The sequence below is a fragment of the Xyrauchen texanus genome, chromosome 48 (assembly GCF_025860055.1).
Source record: "Xyrauchen texanus isolate HMW12.3.18 chromosome 48, RBS_HiC_50CHRs, whole genome shotgun sequence".
Lineage (NCBI taxonomy): Eukaryota > Metazoa > Chordata > Actinopteri > Cypriniformes > Catostomidae > Xyrauchen > Xyrauchen texanus.
In genome coordinates, this window is record NC_068323.1 from 7,982,814 (window position 1) to 8,004,959 (window position 22,146).

The 22,146-nt window shown below is 38.2% G+C and overlaps 2 protein-coding genes across 3 annotated transcripts in view; one reads left to right on the forward strand and one right to left on the reverse strand.

Annotated features, from left to right (window-relative positions):
- LOC127639485 (uncharacterized) overlaps positions 1-22,146 on the forward strand; it is a 124,763-nt gene that overhangs the window by 38,833 nt on the left and 63,784 nt on the right. The gene's annotated exons all lie outside the window — the stretch shown is intronic.
- The window catches only part of LOC127639585 (uncharacterized), a 57,670-nt gene that overhangs the window by 9,274 nt on the left and 26,250 nt on the right, over positions 1-22,146 (reverse strand). The window contains exon 1 of one of the 2 annotated variants that reach the window (XM_052121686.1): positions 8,680-8,947. The exons of the other annotated variant lie outside the window; for it this stretch is intronic. Coding sequence (XP_051977646.1) covers positions 8,680-8,728 — 49 coding nt within the window. The 5' untranslated portion in view covers positions 8,729-8,947. Of the gene's footprint in view, positions 1-8,679; positions 8,948-22,146 lie in introns of those variants that run through there. 2 annotated transcript variants of the gene reach the window in all.

Sequence of the window (22,146 nt, forward strand, 5' to 3'; positions counted from 1 at the left end):
TGAGTAACTGCAGTCGAGCTGGAGATCATGACTGATTTATATTGAACAAGTGGTTCTCATCCAAAACCGGATTAAACCAGTGGAGTCATATGGATTACTCTTATGCTGCCTTTATGTGCTTTATGTGTAAATGTTTGGTCATTATTCACACAGACATCATATATCCTTTATAATATTTTCCTTTGTGTTCTGCAGAAGAAAGACATGCGAGTTTGCAACGGCTTAAAGGCGAGTAAATTATGAGAGAATTGTCATTTTTGGACAAACTATTCTATTAATATAATTTAGCCACTTTCAAAGAAAAACAAAATGGTCAGAAAGAGTCTTCAGTTTTTACTTGAAGGAGATTTTATATGACTTAATTGTTAAAGTATATTAACTGTGGTTAAGCCATGGTCATTTTTATTAAGAGATATTCTTGTTTGCGTGTATTAAAATTACATTCTGATATAAAAAGTCACAGATGATGTCGACGTTTGATAACAGATGCTTAGTTTTTAGATTTTTAAGGGGTCATGACATGATGAATCAAATTGTCCTTGATCTTTTAAAATATAAAAGTTTATTGCACTGTAAAAACATCCTGTAAGTTTCAGAACTCAAAACTTCCTCTTCACAGCAAAAACAGCGTTTGTTGAAATCAAGCTCCCAAAATGGCTTGTTCTTTATTTCCTCCAAATTGTGATGTCACTATGGTCGGCATTTGTATCTAACCGCCACCACAACAACATAGCAACGCCTACTTTACCTTTTAATAAAACTGTATTTAATTAAACTAGTCATGACCATATTTCCAGAACGTTTTGTTTGTTTGTCATAAAAGAAACATACATTTCGCCCCAGACTTGTTCAAGTCCTCGGTACACGTGTGCTCACAGAATCAGCCGCTCCTCTGTAATCCTCGGCAAACTTAAACAGTTATCTGGACTCATTCGGTTCTTTGAGTCGGACATGACTGCAAATCTGACTTTCGTTTCTTCCTGTAGGTTTGATTTGTTCATTTAAAATGGATTCTTGGGTTCAATAATTGGTCTAATAACTCGTAAGAGCCGACTAGTCTGTAGAGTCCAACTCGTTCAAATCAAACTCAGTCTCAGGATTCAGTCTTCAGTCGTCTGCGTTTACCGTCGTTTTAGTATTTGTTGCTGATACATAAGATAAAGAAATTCAGATTTCTTAAAAATGTCCATCACAGTTAGCTACAAAATAAAGTATAATTAAAAAACAAACACAGATAGAAAACAAATATATTATTAATAATGTGTATTTAGTAACATCAACGAGTAAAAATGCCTTAATTCTCGAGACCCATTAGCAAAGATTTTTGTACTAACAGATTTCAAACATCTGTAGGATTATAAATGTTTTATACACTACTGCCATTAATGTCTCAACACACAGCAAGTCCTCGGTAATCCTCTGGAAACTTCGACAGTTAGTGGGACCGGCCCATTCGGTTCTTTTTGAGTCAGACACTTTAAATTCAGTGTGTAGGTTTGAAATGTACATTTCAAACAGGTTCTTTGGTTCAATCCAGTATATTAATTTGTAAATGTCACCTAACCTGTATGAGGCCAACTCGTTCATTTCTAACGGAGTTTAATTTTAGTGTGTTGTTGCTGATACATAAGTAAACCGTAAGTTAATGAAATTCAGATTCTTTTAAATATCCATCACATTTAGCTACACATGTTACTACTGCAACTAACTTCTCAACACACAGCAAGTCCTCGTTACTCCTCTACAAACTTCGACAGTTCATGGGACCGGCTCATTCGGTTCTTTTTGAGTCGGACAGTTCGACGTGCTGCGTTGCCAGAACAAGTCATTCAGATGTGCATCTTGCGTCATCAACCTGGAAACAACATTTCGATTCAGTTCGATTCTGTGAACCGACTTGATAAGTCACGTACTGAATCATCTCAAAAGATCAAAATCACAACAGTGGACGTTTACTGTCAAGTCTTAAAGGAGAGGCATCAAAATTGAGCGTTTCTGACAGAGGGTCAAAATTAGGGTGGGAAATTATAATGTTTAACCAATATATGAATGTTTTTTGTGCAAACAAAACCCCCTTGTAATATTAATTTTATTAATATAATGAGTGAACCTCATAATTTTATAAAGGCATGTCATGACCCCTTTAATGTAGAGAAAAACACTGACAGTGACAGATAATTAACTAACTGAATGTCACACACTGTCTGCATATATGAATTATGTATGATATTAAATAACAGAAGGCTAAATTGTGTTGATTCCTATGGAGAAGAGAACTGCATGTTTCAGCAGCATTACCAACAAAACTATCAAACCAAAAATACACCCAAATATCAAAGCAAATACTTTTAGATTAGTTGGATAAATAGATTGTGATACAAATCTCACTCAAGTCTCAAAAACACGGTTATTTCTGCACACATATCAGGGACCTTTGCAGAATTAAGTGTGTAATTTTATTATTGATCATCTGAACAGTTTAAATATGGGACAGAACACATGTTGGGCTAAACTAACACCGCTAATGGGTTATTAAACCCAAATAATGGTTCATTTTTACAGGAATATTGGGTTAATTTGATTTCATAAGTGGTTTAATATTTTCAGATTGTTTTACCCCTAAAACATTGTAAAATAAACCACACCATGAACAAATGTGTAAACATGTTAGCTCCTTTATTTTGCATTAATATAAACACATGTAATAAGTACAATTAAACTAACTTTACAAACGTTTTAATAAACTAGAACAAAGTAATATTTATAATTAATGTTAAATACAGTAGGCAATAAAAACATGAAACATCCCAGATGTGAATAACTTTCTTCTGCTTCTAAAATTATTTGTATTTGTTCAGAATATTTCAGCGGTTTCATTTAATGCAAGTGAATAATGGCCAGAAATGTGACGCTCCAAAAAGCAGAATAATTAAGCATTAAAGTAATCCACACGACTCCAGTGGTTTAATCCAGGTCTTCTGAAGTGATATGATAGATGTGGGTGAGAAAGAGATCAATATTTAAGTCCTTTTTCACCATAAATCTCCACTTTCACATCTGAAAGTAAAACAAACCGGCGCCACGTGTGACTTTCAGATGCTAAAGTGAAGATTTATACTAAATAAAAAGGACATAAATATTGATCAGTTTCTCACTCACACTGAACATATCTCTTCAGAAGACATGGATTAAACCACTGGAATCATATGGATTACTTTTATGCTGCATTTATGTGCCGTTTGGAGCTTTGAGGTTTTGGTCACCATTCACTCGCATTGTATGGACCAACAGAGCTGAAATATTCTTCCAAAAACCTTTGTTGTGTTATGCTGAAGAAAGAAAGTCACACATCTGGGATGGCATGAGGGGGAGTAAATGATGAGAGTATTTTAAACTCTCTCTTTAAATATTACTTATAATTCTAGCATCTATTACTAGAAAACTATTTATGTAAGGATTTAATCAAATCTATCAAATTAAATCAAAATAAGCATTAAAATGATCTGTGTGCAGGCTTGTTTTTAGGATGAAGGGAAATAAATCTGAGACATCTCAGTCTGAAGGAGGTGCTCCACCAAATTTGTTCCAACCTATAAAAAGACAAAAAATAAAGCAAAAAGGTTAAAGAAAGATGTAAAAACAATCTGTTTTCCACCGAGGATTGACAGAAAGAGCAATTTACATCAATGTCTGATTTATATCGCTTCAGAAAAGCTTTAGTTGGGATGAACCCATGAATCAATTTAAACAGTATTTATTTTATTTGCAAGCAGATACTTTTGGGGCAAGGACCATACTTGATCCCAAAACACAATCTCTACAATGTTATTCCAGTAAGTTATTATGTAAGAAACTGTTACTATCTCTCTCTGGAAAAGAGCTTAATTTTACCATTATTAAACTGCAGATAAATTCAAAGAATGTGGAGATGGCCATGGAAGATTCACTACATCGCAGCAGCAATGACACTCCAGAGGGAACTACATCGAAAACAATTTATATTCTTTAGCAGTTATATTAATTTTGTACTTCTGTAAAATAAATCTGTGTAGCTATAATGTTTACCACAGGGGTTAAATTGTTTCCCAAATAAAATAAGATAGTTGTGCTCAATTATCAAAAAAGAGTGATTTATTTTTGTAGAGAATGTTCTTATTATTCCAAATGTAATTTCTGTTGTGTTTGTATATCAGGGACAAAGCCAAAAACATCTGCTAATGAAAATTGGACAATTTATTTGGGATATTTGTGACATCATAATTACAAAGTAAAAGAAAATTCAAGCCATCAACTTAAGAAAAAATATAATTAGGGATAATGTTCCAAAGCGAGTTATTAAAAAAGTGCTTGAGACAATTCATTTTAAATGTATCGTTTAAAGTTCAAAATAATTAAGTCCCACCTGCTTAATTGGCTTCATCATCACATACTTATTAATAAAGTGGGTTTTATTTTTCCAAACAAAATGGTATAAAATGTTTACAAAATTTGAACACCCCTTTATCAACCTCTAAGAAGAGAGATGCGTAAGTGAGTCTGGACAAACCTTCAGCTTCATTTAATTGACGAGTTTAACTTCTTTTGGGTTTTCTCTATAAGGGGGTCAAAATGTAATCTACACCTTGTAGTTTGGTGTTTATTAATTATTATTCCATATGTAATTTGATCTTTCACTGGATAGTTACATATAGAGGGAACATCACACTTTTAAAGGACATTAGTTCACATTTATTAACATTTAAGTAGAGACCTGAAGCCTGTTAATCTTAAAGCAACAGGGATTTGGGAAGCATCGTTCAAAAACAATGTGGTGTCATCAGTCAGCTGGCTAATAATAATTTTTCGATTGTCACACCCTGTAAAATACTATTGGTAATTGAAATCTGAGGAGCCAAAAATTGAGAGACAAGCAAAAAACAAATATGGGGATACAGGACCACATTGTCTTATATCGCACGATACATTGAATCTTGGTGAAGTTCCAAATTTTAATTTAATAGAACTACTATTATTCCAATATAATGTTTTAAAAATCTTTTGCAATAGTTTTAAATATAAGTTGTTCAAGTGAATCAAAGGCTTTATAGAAATCTAAGAAAAGCAAGTAACTCTCATTAGTGATGAGTTCATTATAATCCAGTAGATCTAAAACTAACATTATATTGTTTGCATTATGACACGTTTCCATAAATACTGATTGTGATTCGCCAATTATAGAATAAAGAACATCTTTAATTATTTTTGCAAAAATCAAAGCTAAAATTTTATAATCCTTATTTAAAAGAGTAATCGGGCGACAATTATCTAAACATGCCTGGTCTTTATTAGTGTTGTCACTGTACTAAAATTTCAGTAGTCGGTACCAATACAAGTGAAATTTCACGGTACTCAATACCATTTTCGGTACCAAAGTAAAACACAAAAACAGGTTACTAAACAACACTCTTTTATTAACAAACTTAACAAATTAACAGCTGAACTATGAACAAAAATATGCCATTGTTCAGTTTTGTTATAATTCAAAAATAATATATTTAAATTAAAGTGTTGCTCAATGTATGCTTAAAGTATTTTTGAACACTTATATAAGATTTGCTTCAACTTTTGCAACTTTTAATTTAAATGTTTACCAAGTACTAAAAAACAAAACCTAAATAAACAAGCATACAATAGAATTAATAAAAAACAAATTTCCAAACTAATGTGCAAAGTGCTCTCTTATTAATAAAGCTGCATTTTGCCATTTTTCTTCATGATAAGAAATGCATATGGATATATATATATATATATATAGATATTATGATTAAATAAGTTCTAATCTAGCGGCATTAAGCGTGCGCGCGCGAGGGACGAGTCTCTCTCAGCCGGGTACAGTTTCAATCTCTCCCCCTTAGATCGGGACATTCGCGCAATTTATAGAGAAGCACCGACCACACAAACCTAACCTATGAATTTCCAACCTGGCTTTTTCCACTTTTCTTTTCGACAAGATTCAGGTGAGACGCCGCAGCAGCTTAGCTTGTCGTCATCTTTTGCTTGTTGTGAGCGTTCGAAAGTTCCCGACTCTGCCCTCGGTACCTCCAGAAATTCTGGTATCGCAAATAATTTTTTGTTTGAGTACAGACTTGTTACTGGAGTACCGGTATTTTTGACAACACTAGTCTTTATTGGGTTTTGGTACTAAGGTCTTGATCCCTTGTGTCATACTTTGTGGAAGTGCTTCCATTTCAATACTCTGCAAAAACCTTTAACAAGAAAGGGGATAAATGTTCAGCAAACATCTTCTATAACTCCGGAGAGGTTAAACCATCACAGATCAGGCTTTTATTATTTTTTGGATTCGTAAGGGCCTGTAAGATTTCCGTTTGGGAGATTGTTATCACAAGCTTCTTTATCTTCTGCTGAAATACATTTATTTTGACTAATTGAATCAAAAAATAATTGCGTGATTTTTCACAATATCTTGATTATCTAAATTATTATAAAACTTGCAGCAAAAAGATGCTTTAGGGTCATCAAGAGCCCCATCATTAGTTCGAAGATGGACAATTGAAGCATTCAAAGGATTAGCTTTTCCCAACCTAAAAAAGTAGGATGCATTTTGTTCCCCTTCTTCTAGCCATTTGTTTCTAGATCTAACATGGGCTCCCTTAGCTCTTGATCTGTACAGTTCATCTCATTTATTTTGTAGTCTGAAGTATTCATATGTTTGACTGCCAGATAATGGCTCCTCAAAAGATTAAGAGTTAGTTGTGAAAGAACTTCTATATTGCTTCTAAACCTCAATAGAAATTTCCCTAATTCGTATTTTAAAAGCTCCCAATTTCACACATAAGCCTTTTGTGTCTCTGTTCCAGCACATTTTGATTAGTTCATTAATTTGCTGCTTCAACTTATCATAGATATGGAGGAACCTATTTGACCTCCAGAGCGATGCTTCTGAGATTATTTTGGGATAAACGTACTGAAATATAAATGGCTTTATGGTCAAAGGACTGTTGCTAATAGTAACTGAATATTGTTTCTTCTTAATGTTTTAGAGATCAACCAATAATCAATTCTAGATTGTTTCGAACAGTCCTTGTTACTCCAGGTGTTTTGAGATTCATCTGGATAAATTTTTCGCCAAATATCAATCAATCAAATTTGTCCATAAACGTTTTTGAAGATATTGTTTTTCTTGATGGGCACCTATAAAACATATTATTTATTGCTATATTAAAGTCACCACCTAGAACCAGAAAGGCAGTAGGGGATTTGCTTAACGTGTATTAACTTTTTTGATCAAGATCATTAAAATAAATACCGTTTTCTGCAACAGAATTATACACATAGATGTTAACAATAATCACTATAAATGTATCCACTACAACTACCATTAACACAAAGTGTCCTGAAGAATCCTTATTAGTTTCCAAAATGCTCCCATTAAAATTGTGTTTCAAAATCCCTACTCCAGCAGAATATTCTGACCCATGTCCCAACCATATAATACACATATTCTGGATCCAATTGGCATTATACAGAATATCAAAGACAAGCTCACGAAACTAACAATAACACTTGGTGTCATATGAGCCGTCCAGTTCTGATTCTGGAACTGTATCTTTATATTTTCAGGTGTACAGTCATGATGTAATAGATAAAACACTGACACAAACCTTAGTTTTTGTCCTTGAGGAGATCCTCTCACTTCTGAAGATCCCAAAAGCCCAAGTCAGGTGATCCTCAGATGGGCTGTTCAGTCGCGTCGGGAGGAGAAAGATATAACTGCAGGGATTGATCCAAAACTATTGAAGATATAGGGAGCCCCTTACCTAACATTAACCGTGAGTGTTTTAAAAGCAATTTCCCGCTTTTTAAGAGACATTCAAAAACAATCCGTCACCGGATGAAGATGTGAGATGTAATTAAATCATTTACATTGAAATTGTTCATGGACATTTGTTTTATTTCATCATAAAACACGGCAACTTCTGAATGTCTGTCTGGAGAAACATGTTTTTGTGATCGGATGATGTAGTTCCAGCATCTACCAGCAGGTGCTCATGATCAGTGTCCCACCGGTCCAACACCGAGATTAGATTGAAACTGAAACCAGCATTGGGTCAGTTTTACATTTCCTTTGTCTTCATCACCCCTGCTGGGGACTTCTGGAAGTGTCGATGAGTCGAGATTGATTTTAGTTTTGAGAAAGGAGAATGGGAAAGAAAATGTGAAAGTCTTGAGAATCGGATTGTGTTTTAGTATTTTCTTTATCGAGAATTAACAAGAAAATACAGATTATTTTCATTCTCCGAGTTTTGATTTAATTTTTCATGTCAAGTTTCTCTTATTTTTACTTGTGTTCCTATTAATTAGCCTTTAAATTGTATATATTATTAATTAAACCTTTTTATTATCCCATGTGATTCCAATACGAGTTTGTGCTAAATGACCCGTCCGGCTGGTAAATGTGTCCCAACATGTGTTCAGTGTCTCCTCAGCGCTCACAAATATTGATAATCCTGCAGTTCTAGAGTTTATTCTCGCTCAACAGTTCAAATGCAAAATAATAGTCTGAAAGTAATCTTTTAGTTGTTTTAAAGGTCTTTGTGCAATAAACTTTTGTTTTGAATAAAGGGTAAAACATTTGTTTATGTTTGTTTGGCTCATTTATTGAAAATAGAAATTTCTCACCTTTCGAGAAACACAGGAACAGACCGAAGAAAACAAATATATGAATCATATCCAGAACAGTTCGCCACAATTCATCTTCATCATGAAAATCTTGTTTTCTTGCGTGCGCGTGTTTAAAAACATCCAAAAAATTCACAAATATTTGATCAGCGGTTTCATTTCTCAAATCGATTAAACTTCGACTGGAGATGTGTCCATTTTAGCCAAGTTAGAAACTGCACATTTAAAACAAAATGCATTAAAGAGTGTTGAGCATCCCGAGTCCTGTGTCCCATCTGCCGCTCAAACTGTGTGAACCGCCAAATATTATACAATCCAATGGGAGCGCCAATCCAAGTCTCGCGAGAGTCTCAATCGAAGTTACTAAGTTTAGTTTGGCTAAGGTTGTATTTAGTGGCAGGTTAAGGTTAGGGTCAGGTTTAGGCTTATGGGTTGGTTGAAGGTTTCTGTAGTTTTCAATAGTTTGGTGAAGCTGTTTATTCACTAAATGTTTAGATAGGTTCACTATTTAAGGTGCATTCAGTAGTTTGGAGCCAATCGTGTAGATACACTTGGTTATGCTTAGAACATTGTTGTTTGGTGACACGAACAGCGAAAAGAAAAAGAATGAGCTTTATTGCCAAGAATGCGTAAAGACACACAAGGAATTTGTCATGGTGACAGAACGGTCTTTAGAAATAACGTGAAATGTAGACAGTTTCCAAAGATTATTGATATGAGGAACAATAATAATCTGTTCCTAACAGCAGAATCACGTTCACTTGATTTCTGACATTTGTTTTTGGGCAAAACAATTATATTATAAGAGTAAAAATAACTTTAGAAATGACCTCAAACTCTGACATTTTCCAGATGCAAATGACATTCCAAAGCTGACGGGGGCAGCAGAGACGATCATGCTGATCCACAGCAATAGATGGCAGTATAGCGACTAACACCACTGTCGTATCGTTACTTAAAGTACATGATGAAGAGCGATGCTAACACTCAAATATAAGAAGGGAATAAATGTATTATGAAGCTTGGCTGGGACAGATTGGGGGGCTCGTCACCCTTCCCTAAGGAGAGTATAAAGTGTCTTAATAAGATCCACTATAGATTATAACATTTGTATATATAGTTCAGCTTCTGCATCTTAGAAAAAAAGGTAGAAGTTATCCAATCCCAGGCATTAAGAATTTGTTGTGGTGCATTCAGATCTTCACCAGCAGCTGCTCTTCAAGTGGAAGTGGGAGAAATGCATTTGGAAATTCGCTGGATACATTTGAAAATGGTTTATTGGATATCAATAAAAGCACATAGTTAAAGTAATCCTGTAAAGAAAGTTCTGGACAACTGTTGGGAACATGAGTATTCACAGTTGGTGATTTTCAGCTGGAACGCAAATAATGAGGCTCACTGAATGTTGAAGTAAGCCCAACAGTGGCACTGCCAGTGTTACCTCACTGGATGTTTCCAATGCCATCAGTCGATTTACAGTTGCTGGAAAAAATAAACGACAAACAAAGATGGGTTTCTAAGGACACAGTAGTGAGGCAATATATCGTTTAAGAGTATTATTATTATTGTATACAAATCTATACTGTCGGTTCAAAGGATCCGGAGTCTGGACAACCCGCAGCAGCTGAAGTTATTCCTCAGTTTGACTATAAAATAGGGAAAAGAACATCTAATCATTGATCTGTTTACTCATCGGAAATGACAGCAAAACTGTTGGCTCTTCAGTGGGTGGAAGAGGTTCAGCCACTAAATGTGCCGGTCTGTTCTGACTCTTTTTCTGGCCTTACCAGCTTAATGAATGGGAAATCTAATTCTAGACAGGAAATTATTTTTGAAAACCTTCAGACATTGTTTAGAATACAACAAAAACATTAATTCTGTGGCTGCTGGCACACATGGGGTAAAAGGTAATGAACTAGCAGATGAAATGACTAAACTGTCATTAAAGTATCCAAAAATAGATATTAATGCACCATTGAATTAAAGGATTAATGAAAGAGAGGATGTGGGAAGAAATGTGGACCCAGGAGAGAAAGGGAAGACATCTATATGGAATGAAAAAGATGTAGGACATGAGAGAGTAGTTTGTAGCAAAAGTAACAGTAATTTCATGACTCTGTATCGGACACACTGCATTGAACCAGTCACTATTTAAGATAGGAAAGCATAATAATGGATTGTGCAATAATTGTGGATTACCGGAAACTGTCGAACATGTTCTATTTGAATGCATAATTATTACAAAGAAAGATCTCTGCTTGGAGAATATGTTAAAGCCATATCCAAAGGAATAAATAGTTTAACATTACAGAACTAATTGAATAACAATTCAAAAGTGACTAAGGCTGTATTAGTTTACCTAAAGTCTAAAGTCTTTGGGGAAAATTATATTCAGATTAAAAAATTACATTTTAGGTAGGCATTCTTACCTCTCTCTTTTCCATCTTTTTATTTCCTCCTTCATCAATGCCTTATACTCCATCCCAGTAGGTGGCGGAACTGCACCTGAACTGCTTTGCCAACCACCAATAAATCCAAAGAAGAAGAAGAATGCTAACGTTAGCTAGAGAACTATTTTAATGTTGTTGAAGCTTATATTGGTGTTGGATATTGTGTTTGACGTTTGAGATCAATCCATAGGAAATAATTGTTACATTAGCCCATTAAACTGATAATTGAACACCTTTTACTGAATCATCCATGCAACGTGATACAGTGTAACATACTGATCTTTGTTATTTTGAGGTATAATGTGTTCAGTTTCTCATAATATGAAATATTATTAGAGCTGTGTTGCCCTAAAGGAATTTGTTAACTTTTTTAAAAGGCTTCTTTAAACATTTGCTAGTACTTATTTTTAGTTTAAAATAAGAGGATATTTACTTTACAGTTTTAAGAAACTTGTTTGTAAAAAGTATATTATTTGTGTTGCTGCGATGACGTCATTCCCTGTTAGAGCTTCCTGGTTCTGTGGAAAAGAGAAGAGACATTGATGTTGTGCTCACTCTAATATTACATTTGCATTAGCTATGAAGCATCATAGAGGCAATGTCAGTAAGTTCATTTATTTGACATTAGACGTGTTGAAGATCATATGCTAATAATGTTTTTGTTAAGGAAAAATAATGTTCGATAATTTATTAAAAGAACGGTTTGTTTACTATTGTGTACTAGCTAACAGTAATTCTAGTAGCCATGATATCATGGTACCTCAATTTCTGCTTATAGTGCTAGTATTTCCTATTTACAGCTATGTACAATGTAATGTTTAGTCAAGAACACGAACACTGAATATTTTGTATTGTTTTTATTTACAGTTTTCACCAGCATGTTAATGAGGAAGTGTGACAGTAAATGGTCAAACTTACTACGACTATGTCTTCATTGGCTATGGTTTAACTTGGTGTTTAGTCAGAGTTTCAACACACTGCACAAGAACACTAAAGTGAAAAGACACCATTTGATGTTTCAAAGTGATTGTGATGGCAACGAGTGCCAAGTCGTCTGTGTCCAGTGCTAAGAGCAGAAAGACATCTGCATCAATGGAAAGTGTGGCCCGTGCCAGGGCTAAAGCAGAAGCCGCCAAGGTGAGAGCATCATATGCTAACCAAGAGGCTAAACTGAAAATGCAAAAGGCCACCAGAGAAGCAGAAAGGATCATGAGAGATGCTCTAAATCAGCTGGAAACAGTAAGAATAGACACAGAGCTGGAAGTGCTAACACTACATCGGGAAGCTGATGCAGCCACGGTGGAGGCACAAGTGCTGGAAGATGCTGAAGCAATACATGCTGCAGTCGGAAGTGGAAGATTTGAATCAGAAAGGGTTAAAATTGAGCGCACTAGTGAATATGTCCAATCTCAAATCAACCTTCAAAATCATTCTCCCCCCACACTCTTATCGGTCTTACCTGTTGCTTCCCCATTTCAAGTAGGATCACATGACAGCTTTGTAACATGGCGTCCACCCGTGAATGACATTTCTCAATCACAACCTATCAAAAACAAACCAAAGTCTGAAAAGGTTGACAATATGCACTTACCTGCACCAAGCTTACCTGATCAGACTACAGTTACAACAAAGTCTGAAATCAGAAGAACAAACTCTTACATGAACACACAGGCTCAGTCATATGTTCCGCGACACATTCCTCAGGCTGGCACACCACCTCTGGCAGAGCCTTTGGCACAGTTTTTGGCACGACGAGACCTTGTAAATTCAGGACTGTACCAATTTGACGATAGACCAGAGAATTACCGGTCATGGTACTCCTCATTCACCACTGCAGCCGGTGAAGTTCACCTCTAAGCAACCCAAGAATTGGATCTCATTACTAAATGGCTAGGAAAGGAATCCGGTGAACAGGTGAAACGCATACGCTCAGTGCATGTCAGCAACCCCAATCTAGCTTTACACAAAGCATGGGAGAGATTACGTGAGTGCTATTCTGCCCCCGAAACCATTGAAAAGTCAATGTTTCAGCAGTTGGACAGTTTTCCTAAGATTCCAGCCAAGGACCACTCCAAATTACGTGAACTTGGTGATTTGGTTATGGAGATCCAAGGCACTAAAGAAGATGGTTATCTCACCGGTCTGTTGTATCTCGACACTTCACGTGGAATAGGACCAATTGTAGACAAGCTTCCATTTGGGCCAAGTGGGTATCTTCAGGGACATGGTACAAAGAAGAGAACCACGGTCGCTTCCCTCCCTTTGAGTACTTTTGCAACTTTGTGTGCTATGAGGCAAAGAAGCGAAATGACCCTAGCTTCATGCATCAAGGCAGTGCTACAACACCCACGAGACCAGACAAATCTGGTATGAAGAATTTTAATATCAACGAATCCATCTCAGTGCACAAAACTAATGTGTCTACATCCAATGATGACCCTAACAAAAACTGCCCACTAAACAACAAACCCCACCCTTTGAAAAAAATGCAGAACATTCAGAAACAAACTCCTCAATGAAAGAAAGGCCTTCCTCAAAGAGAAAGGAATATGTTTCAAATGCTGTTCTTCAACTTCCCACCTTGCCAAAGAATGCAAGTCCTCCATTAAGTGCTCTGAATGTGACAGCATTAATCATGATGCAGCCATGCACCCTGGCCCAACACCTCAATCAATCAAGGCTCCTTCACCGTCACAAGAGAACGGCAGGGAGGGAGAAGATTATTCTAATACTGCAGTTAGAACAACCTGCACAGAAGTATGCAGTCCAGGCCAGTGGAGCCGCTCATGCTCAAAGATCTGTCTCGTAAATGTATACCCCGAGGGTTCCAAGAATATGGCCATCAAAACCTATGTAATTCTGGATGACTAGAGCAACCGCTCATTAGCCAGGCCAGAGTTCTTCGAGCTATTCAGTGTGGAGAGCAAACCATTCTCATATCATCTCAGAACTTGCTCTGGCATCGTAGAAACTTCCGGCAGGAAAGCAGAAGGATTCCGGGTCGAGTCACTGGATGGCAAAGTTCTCATCTCTCTTCCGCCACTTATTGAGTGTCATGAGATCTTGAACAATCGGTCTGAGATTCCAACGCCAAGTGCAGTTCTACACCAGCCTCATCTCCGACACATCGCCAAGCATATCCCAGAGTTGGAACCAGAAGCAGAAATACTTCTGCTACTCGGAAGAGATGTCATTAGGGCACACAAGGTCAGGCAGCAGGTCAATGGACCAAACAACGCTCCCTTTGCTCAACGACTGGACCTGGGATGGGTAGTAATAGGAGAGGTGTGCCTGGGCAATGTACATAAGCCAACGGTTAACACAATAAAGACCAATGTGCTGGACAGTGGTCGCCATTCCATTTTTCAACCCTGCACAAGCTTCATGCATGTCAAGGAGATGCAGAAAAGCTGTTACATGTCTAGAAAGGTAACTGAGAAGATGCTGGGACAGAGAGACTTCAACCGAACTGAGCATGACAACAAACCTGCTCCATCTGTGGAAGACATTGCCTTCTTAAAGATAATGGACACAAACGTCTACAGGGATGATGCTAACAGCTGGGTCGCCCCCTCTGCCATTCAGAGAACCACGCCGGCCCTTACCAAACAACAAACAACAAGTAGTCAACCGGTTTGCATCCCTGCAACGAACCCTGAAAAAGAAAACAGAGATGCAGCAACAGTATGTGGCATTCATGGAAAAGATCTTCGCTAATGGACATGCTGAGGTAGCGCCACCACTGAGAGAAGACGAGGAATTGTGGTATCTTCCAACATTTGGAGTTTACCACCCACAAAAACCCAATCAGATTAGGGTGGTCTATGATTCCAGCGCCCGGTACGCCGGTGTCTCTCTAAATGATGTACTCCTCACAGGCCCCGACCTCAATAACTCCCTTGTTGGCGTCTTGCTACGCTTCGGGAAGGAGAAGGTTGCAATCTTGGCGGACATCCAGCAGATGTTCCATTGTTTCTTGGTGTGTGAAGACCACCGCAACTTCCTCCGTTTTTTATGGCACAAGGACAATGACATCAACAGAGAAGTTGTCGAGTATCGGATGAAGGGTCACGTCTTTGGCAATGGGCCATCTCCTGCTGTGGCCATCTACGGGCTTCGAAGAGCCATCAAAGAAGGTGCACAGGAGCATGGTGAGGATACTGTCAAGTTTGTGGAAAGACACTTTTATGTTGATGATGGCTTAGTATCCATGCCGTCTGAAGCAAGGCAATTGACCTGCTTCAACGAACACAAGCCTCACTTGCTGAATCAAACCTTCGCTTGCACAAGTTCGCGTCAAACAGTCAAACAGTCATGGAGGCCTTCCTGCCCGAAGATTGTGCTCCAGTAATCAAGGACTTAGATCTGAGTGGAGAAACTGCACCCACACAACGGAGCTTAGGTCTACTGTGGGAGATCACGACCGACACATTCACCTACTCCGTATCGACCATGAACAAACCATTTACCCGCCGTGGAGTCCTCTCCACTGTCAACAGTGTTTTTGATCCCCTGGGTTTGCTGGCACCTGTCACGATCCAGGGAAGAGCACTTCTCAGAGAACATACCTCAGAACTGTCAGACTGGGATGCACCGCTCCCGGGGGACAAACTAAGCAGATGGGAGGCCTGGAAAGAGTCTTTCCAAGACCTAAAACAGATTCATGATCAGCATACGTACACAACAACATCACTTACTGAAGCAGTGCACGTAGAATTGTGTGTTTTCTCAGATGCGACAACCAAGGCCATAGGGGCTGTGGCATACCTGAAAGCACTTCAGATAAATGGGCAAACCGAAGTAGGATTTGTTATGGGCAAGGCAAAGCTAGCACCCCTGTCCGAACCTACGATTCCAAGGCTTGAGCTGTGCGCCGCCGTCCTAGCAGTGGAGATGGCAGATCTCATCCAGGATGAGATAGATCTAAAGTTGGATGCCGTAAAGTTCTACACAGACAGCAAAGTAGTGCTTGGCTATATTTGTAATGAGTCAAGACGATTCTATGTTTATGTTCACAATAGAGTTCAACGTATCCGTCAGTCTTCTAGGCCTGAACAATGGCACTATGTACGTACAGAAGAAAACCCTGCAGACCATGTGTCGAGATCTTTACCTGTATCCTGCCTAGTGCAGACTTCTTGGTTTCCTGGTCCCTCCTTCCTGCATCAGCCATCTATAGAGAAAACACAAACGAATGAGACATTTCAGCTAATTGAACCTGAAAAGGACTCGAAAATCCGACCACAAGTACAAACCTGTGCTACTAACCTGATAGAACCAGCGCTTACCTCTTACTGCTTCCGACGCTTCTCTACCTTCACCTCCCTTGTAAGAGGAGTAGCATTCCTCGTCCACATGGCAAGATCCTACAAACAATCAAACCAAAACAGCAAATGCAAAGGTTGGCACAGATGTAATTCACCTTGTACTCCGGATGAAATGGACCAAGCATGGAACGGTATCCTTAAAGCAATACAAAGGGAGGCCTTTGCAAAAGAATTGTTAGCCCTCCAAGCCGACCAAGCAATATCCAAAAGTAGCCTCTTGAGGAAACTCAGCCCCAAAATGGAAGGCAATCTCATTTGTGTTGGAGGTCGATTAAAGCACTCTCACCTTGCAACTGCGGAAAGGAACCCAATAATTCTGCCCAAAGATAGCCACATTTCTCTATTGCTCACACGACATCATCATGAGCAAGTGAAACACCAAGGCCGTCACCTGATGGAAGGAGCGATCAGGGCAGCAGGACTGTGGATCTTGGGAGGCAAGACGTTAATCAATTCTGTACTCCACAAATGCATAACCTGTCGCAAGCTGCGTGAGAAGCTAGAAGAACAACGCATGGCGGACCTGCCACCCGAACGGCTCAAAACCTGCCCTCCATTTACGTATGTGGGGCTCGATGTATTTGGACCCTGGTCTGTCACTACCAGACGCACCAGAGGAGGACAGGCGGAGAGCAAACGGTGGGCCATCATGTTCAGTTGTATGAGTTCGAGGGCTGTGCACATCGAGGTCATTGAGTCTATGGACACCTCTAGCTGCATAAATGCACTCAGGCGATTCTTCGCACTCAGAGGCCCTGCGAAACAGCTCCGATCCGATTGCGGTACCAATTTTATTGGAGCGTGCAAGGAGCTTGGGATGGACAAAATGATGCAGAGGTACCTTAATGAGCAGGGATGCAGCTGGGAATTCAACCCCCCACACGGCTCTCACATGGGAGCCTCGTGGGAGCGCATGATTGGCATTGCCAGAAGAATCCTAGATTCAATGTTTCTGCAGCTAAAGGCTCACTTAACCCACAAAGTGCTTTGTACACTGATGGCAGAGGTCACAGCTATCATAAATGCACGACCACTCTTACCTTTGTCTACAGACCCGGAAGATCCTTTCATACTCTCACCATCGATGCTCCTTACACAGAAGACACAGAGTTCCTCCTCCTCCTGGAAACTTTTCGGACAAGGACCTGTACACAAAGCAATGGAGACAAGTTCAGGCTCTTGCAAACCAGTTCTGGATGCGCTGGAGCCGTGAATACTTACCTTCCCTGCAGCACAGACAGAAGTGGACAGCACCTCGCAGGAACCTACAAGTTGGAGATCTAGTTCTGCTCAGGGACAAGCAGATAGGCCGCAAATGCTGGCCCATGGCTAGGATCACTGCCATATTCCCTGGAAGGGATGGACATGTAAGAAAGGTTGAGGTCACAACAACTGACCAAGGTAATGTAAAAATCTTTCTGAGGCCTATTGTAGAAGTTGTTCTACTTCTGCCCAAAGACTGACCTAGAGACTGATGTACTGGTCTCCCTCAAGTTCTTAGTGACCTCACATAGGTCAGACGGGGAGTGTGTTGCCCTAAAGGAATTTGTTAACTTTTTTAAATGGCTTCTTTAAACATTTGCTAGTACTTATTTTTAGTTTAAAATAAGAGGATAATTACTTTACAGTTTTAAGAAACTTGTTTGTAAAAGTATATTATTTGTGTTGCGCGATGACATCATTCCCTGTTAGGCGCTTCCTGGTTCTGTGGAAAAGAGAAGAGACATTGATGTTGTGCTCACTCTAATATTACATTTGCATTCGCTATGAAGCATCATAGAGGCAATGTCGTAAGTTCATTTATTTGACATTAGACGTGTTGAAGATCATATGCTAATAATGTTTTTGTTAAGGAAAAATAATGTTCGATAATTTATTAAAAGAACGGTTTGTTTACTATTGTGTACTAGCTAACAGTAATTCTAGTAGCCATGATATCATGGTACTTGGTACCTCAATTTCTGCTTATAGTGCTAGTATTTCCTATTTACAGCTATGTACAATGTAATGTTTAGTCAAGAACAAGAACACTGAATATTTTGTATTGTTTTTATTTACAGTTTCACCAGCATGTTAATGAGGAAGTGTGACAGTAAATGGTCAAACTTACTACGACTATGTCTTCATTGGCTATGGTTTAACTTGGTGTTTAGTCAGAGTTTCAACACACTGCACAAGAACACTACAAGAGCTTTTTCTTGGTATTAGACCTCCTGGCTTTCATGCGTGGATGTGTTTTTAAAATGTCAATTGGTATTATTAGTTGACTGCCACATAATTCATTGTGAAACTGTGTTTTCTTAATATCATGAATCACACTGAAGGCCTAGACTGTAAACGCACGGGTCGCGGCTGTTAAAATCTAACATCATATTTTCATGAATCATTGGTATATTGTGCCCACATCCGCATGAGATAAGATGTAATCTGAGATGAATAAGATGTATATGGACATTATGTGTCAAATACCCCTGAAAGAGAAAGAGAAGTCATGACATGACCACAAGATGAACTCTTAGAAAGACACACTGACACAGCTACATTAAAATATACAATAATTTAGCACACTTTTATCTAAAGCAACTTACAAATGAGGAATGATAAAACACAATCGATTCACTATTAAAAGTTACTGGACTATGAGCATGCAAATAAATTAAGAAAGCGCAAAGGACCAGGATATGATGTCACACGCGAGGGCTTCTAATTCTAATAAATAAATAACAAATAATGGCACATTCAAATCTTTAATATCCTATCTACTCACTTTTATAAATAAAAACAGTAAAGAGTGTCTTAATACAGATGATTTATATCAAGCAACAACTCACCCACCAATGCCCCACTGCATTAAATAAATAAATCATTCTTAAGACAATTCTTATAATGCATTCTGTATCATATAAGATGCAGATTTTGTTTTATACAGCAGATTAATGTCAGACTTTCACTTCCTTTTTCAACGTCTCATCATCAGAAAGCAACAGATGCCGTGAGAACATTAACAATGAGGAACAATCACCACCTGTGCCTGTTTTTATCTCCCTCTGACAATAACTCACACCTGTCATGACAGAGTTAGTGCAATCTAAAATTCTGTCATTTACTCACCCTCATGCTGTATCAAACATTTATGACTTTATTTCGTGGAACACAAAGGGCAGAATGACCACCAACATTTATATTCATTGAAAAGATGCAGTTCAAATGAATTGTGACTGAGGTTAACATCCTGCCTAACATCGCCTACATGTAAATATGTAAAGTCATACACATCCATCCATCCATCCATCTATCTATCTATCTGTTAGCAGATTTTAAAAGTTTTATATGAGGTATCGGTGCAACAATTCATGTTGATGTCAATTGAAAGATCATTTCTAACAATTACAAGATCACAAACGATGGTCAGTTTGCTTTGATATTCATTAGAAAGGATGCTAATCATAGTTATTCAGAATTGTGTTGTGAGTATGCCGAATGCTCATATTATTAGTTTTAAAATACAGACAATTGATAGAAAAGGAAACTATTTAATTTGCCTCTACAAAGGGTCACAGCATCCTTTGCTGAAGGACCAGCAACTAAAACACAAGATTAGCTGGTGAGCAACAATGCTCGTCTTTTCAGCAGGGAAATTATCAGTTCATTGTGAGTCATGTTCGGCCGCTGTATGAAACCACAATTCCATTGTCCAATAAGAGACGGTTTGTTTATGGAAAGTAGGAAATTTGTTTTTGTTTGTGGGTTGGATATCTGTTGCAGGAGAGGAAGTTAGTCTGTGTTCATTTAACAACACCTGTAAATTACTGTAATTACAAATGTCTGGAAAAACCCAACAGATGATTTTTTGTTTTGTTTTAATGTTTATATTTAGTTAATTAGGTGGAGGCCAATGTTAAGAGTCTAATTCTGGGGCCTGGGTATATCAGCGAGTATTGACGCTGACAATCACCCCTGGAGTCGGGAGTTTGAATCCAGGGAGCGCTGAGTGACTCCAGCCAGGTCTCTTAAACAACCAAATTGGCCCGGTTGCTAGGGAGGGTAGAGTCACAAGGGGTAACCTCCTTGTGGTCGTGATTAGTGGTTCTCGCTCTCAATGGGGCGTGTGGTGAGTTGTGTGTGGATCGTAGCATGACCCTCCACATGCTGGGAGTCTCCACCATGTCATGCACAACGAGCCACGTGATAAGATGCACGGATTGACAGTCTCAGAAGAGGCGGCAACTGAGGCTTGTCCTCCATCACCCGGATTGAAGTGAGCAATGGCGCCACCATGAGGACCTACTAAGTAGTGGGAATTGGACATTCCAAATTGGGAGTCTAATTCTGTCTGGGGTCTGTCTTATCTTTCAAATCATGATTTACTTCTACAATTTCCCTGAATTTATATTAAGCATGTGTTTGGAACAAACAGTATGGAAATTTGGGCTTGCCTCTCTTTGGTGTGATACTGCCGTTTCCAATTGTACAATTTTTGTTGTGAACTTCTCACGTTCTTAAAGCCTCCAAGACACCAATATTTTTGCACAAAGAATGGCATTGACTTTACATATTCTGGTTTTGCATGCCAACCCTGGGATAAAAAAAGACTTTGTTCTTTGTACTCTCAGTTCACTCATGGGAATTCAATACTAAGAAGAGTCACTAACCTCATCTAAACTTCAGTGGGGACAGTTTTCCCTCAAGTAGAAATTTCAAGGGGAACTTTTACTGTAATAACATTTCATCAGAGTATCTGTACTTTTACTAAAGTACAGGATTTGTGTACTTTATCCATCAATGGAAAATAGTGATAGATACTGTTTGCATCAAGAGTAAATAGCAACAAATAGCATCTTGTCCGCACTAAGTCCAAAAACTAGATGTAAATTGAAATAATAAACTATTTGTATTAACAGTAAACTGTCTGAGCAATAGTGGGCGGAGTTAAAACAGCCTTATTTGGTTCCTGTCTGTAAACACTGACTTTAGTTTCCAGTAAAGTTGTTTACTCTGGTGTTGAGGTAAGAAGGGTTCATGTGAGCTCTTCACCCAAACACCCACATACACCATATGTTCATCTGCACATTTACTTGCACGCATACCTCAGATGACCAATTAGTCACATTCTCCTACATCTACTGTGTCTGTAGGTAAAAGAAAACCACATAGATTTAGCACACGGTTCATACATATACTAACCTAAATAAACCAAACCACATTCTGACACTGAAACTGAGCTGGTAGTGTGTCACAGTGCATGAGGCATCTCATTTGTTTCTAAAATAAGTTCATTGGTATGGGAAATTAGCAGGTTTGCTTAATGCAACTTCAGAGATGAGTGCATTGCATCATCAATGGGAATTTGACTGGATGATTTAATACTTGCATTTGTTATTGAGTCAATTTGACTTTATCAAAAGACTATTTTCAATATTGAAATCATGCTTATAAAAACTGTTGATCTTTTTTTGAACAGAGCAAATCCCTGCAGCCATGATCCAACATTTAGTGGATTACCTGGAGAGATGAGTGCAACCAAAAGTTGGATAAACTCCCCATTATTGCCCATTTTAAATGAAATGTTCAGCAAGAACACAGAGTTATGGTGTGATGTTCTGGTGTCTAAATCCAGTACACAGGGCCGTATAGTGAATGAGACTGATGACCTCACTGATGCTTTACTGTCGATTTCAAGAGTCACAAGA